Below are 2500 nucleotides of genomic sequence, written 5' to 3' on the forward strand. Positions count from 1 at the left end.
TCTTGGGATTTGACCCTTGGGAAAGAGACAAAACCATTTAAACACATATCGGTGATTGAAGAAGAACAGGTTCTCTCTGCAATCCCTTGAAGGTCCCGCTGGGTTTCCTCCATCCTGATGGGGACAGTTTTTATTCACTGAGTCTATAGTAAGGTGTAACTATTTTGGTCTTACAAGCCTTTAATTGGACCCCAACAAGCAGTAAATGGGAAATTTCGGTTTTGTTTTGTTAATCAGCCTTCTTGTCGAGCTTGTGGTTTTATGAGGGGGTGGAAAGAAATCTCCCCACCACCCCCACAACCCCCAAATTTAAGTCAGGCCATTGTACCAACCAGTCAGCACTGCACACCTCATGTTCCTCACATCAGACCAACATGCCCACACCACGTGATTCACTCAGCCTGTGTTCCTCTCTGTGTGTGCAGCCAATGAATGGGACAAGGTGTTGAAGATTAATGAAAGAAAACATTCCAAACAAAACACTGCATCAGTGTGTCCGTGCCATGAAGGAGAACCAAAATTAAACCATGTTTATCATGTTCGTGGCTTCGTGGTTTCCATCATCTTGTACCTTGTGATTAATTTGAAGCACAATACACCTCAAACAAACGAAAACCACATCTAAACAGATCGCAAAATGTTCTTGTGTAACATGTTGTTGTGAAATCTTCTCCACTCACCTCAGAATGTGCATTTTGAGGGCGATTGTTCGAGGACGCCTGCGTTGGAGAGTTTGGAAGCATTATTCAAGACTCAACTTTCCCTCAGCAGAGATGAATGTCTGGACACCAGCAGTGTTGGTGAGGATGCAACAGGTAAGTGTCGTGGCTTCTTTGTTGCTGATTGACGTACGTACATTCCTGTATTGTTTTTTGTTTAAGTCGTCAAGGCTTGTAGAAGAGCAAGAACAGAACGGACCAGGACACACCATAACAAAAGGACCAGCAGTAGGAGAAGGGGGAAATACCAACGGCAGTGTGGAGGGAGAAAATAGACGGAGATGGACAAACAAGGGAGGCAGATAACGATGAAGGGGGTTGATGTTGGACCACATGTGTTTTGCAGAAAGTTGTCAGGGGATGGGACAAAGCACGGAAAGATAAGAGGGTGCATGACCAGAAAAGAGGCAATGGAAAACACAGACCACGGACCTGTCTTTGATGGTAGAGTCACGCCAGGTCAGGTGTGTGAGCATGCGCCAGAGCAGCGCGTCGCTGTGTCCACTTTCCGCTGGTACTCCAGGGGCGTTCTTCTGGTCATCCCCCAGGCAGATGCCTGGCCCATCCCCATCGCCTTCAGATGCCGATCAACCAGCTGTAACCAGGAGGCACGTGGTCTGCCCATTGGCCTCCTCCACTCATGAGACTCCCTCGCTGAGAGAATCTGGTGCGCAGGTTCAGCATCAGGAAAACGAGTCACATGTCCATATAGCCGCAGCTGACGCTCACGGACTATGCAGGTAACAATTCTCATTTGAGTCTCTCTCAGCAACCGCTCGTTGGACACAACGTCCAACCAGCCATAGGCAAGGATTCTCCGAAGAGATCTGGTACCAAAGAAATTAAGTCTCCCTCTCAGATCCTTGGTCAGAGTCCAAGTCTCACATCCATAGAGCAAGACTGGAAGCACCAAGGACCTGAAGACTCGGACTTTTTCCTCCCGCACAGGAACTGGCAGCGCCACAACCCATTATCCAGTGAATCAATGACTCCCCAGGCCTGACCCAGACGTCTATTGACCCCTGACTCACAGCCAGCAGAAACATGAATATCGCTGACAAGGAAAGGGAATCTCTCCACGACCTCAACATCCTCATCACAAACAGGCACAGACAGGACAGCAGCATCCTAAATGTCATTGAAAGCCTGGATCTTAGGTTTGAGCCAGGAAACCTATAATCCCAGGGACCCCAACTCCTCATTCAGCACCTCGAGGGTCCCCAAAAGGATATCTAAAGTCTCCGCAAAGATGACTACATCATCTGCAAAATCAAGGTCAGTGATCTTGACATTCCCAAACGATGCACTGCTGCTTGATCTCTCCGACATCCTCCTGAGAATCCAGTCCATACAAGTGCTGAAAAGTGTGGGGGCCAGTACACACCCCTGATAAACTCCAGTAACAACTGGAAATATGTCAGAGATGGTTCCACCACATCTCACAGCACTCTCCGTACCAGAGTATAGTTCAGACATCAGATCGATCAGCTTTGGTGGCACCCCACGAAGACCAAGAATCCTCCAGAGGGCATCCCGATTCACTGAATCAAACGCTTTTCAGAGATCAACATAGACTGCAAGCAGCCCCTGCCGAAACTCTCGTCTGCATTCGGTGAGGACCCGAAGAGCAAGCATACGGTCAATCGTTGACCTCTTTGGTATAAAGCCTGACTTCTCTGGACGCTGGTGCTCAAGCAGATGGTGGCGAACCCTATCAAGAATTGTCTGAGCAAAGACCTTGCCGGGCACTGAGAGCAGCGTCACTGCACTGAGAGCGGCGC

General features: G+C 48.8%; 1 protein-coding gene across 1 annotated transcript in view; it reads left to right on the plus strand.

Annotated features, from left to right (window-relative positions):
• Positions 1 to 2500, plus strand: part of LOC147027443 (uncharacterized) — a 123837-nt gene that overhangs the window by 21332 nt on the left and 100005 nt on the right. Inside the window, exon 3 of the mRNA XM_085876861.1 lies at positions 686 to 815. Within this exon, the coding sequence (XP_085732987.1) occupies positions 686 to 815 (130 nt within the window). The remainder of the gene's footprint in view (positions 1 to 685; positions 816 to 2500) is intronic.

The sequence above is a fragment of the Eptatretus burgeri genome, chromosome 4 (assembly GCF_056783735.1).
Source record: "Eptatretus burgeri isolate ZD-2024b chromosome 4, Ebu_testis_v1, whole genome shotgun sequence".
Lineage (NCBI taxonomy): Eukaryota > Metazoa > Chordata > Myxini > Myxiniformes > Myxinidae > Eptatretus > Eptatretus burgeri.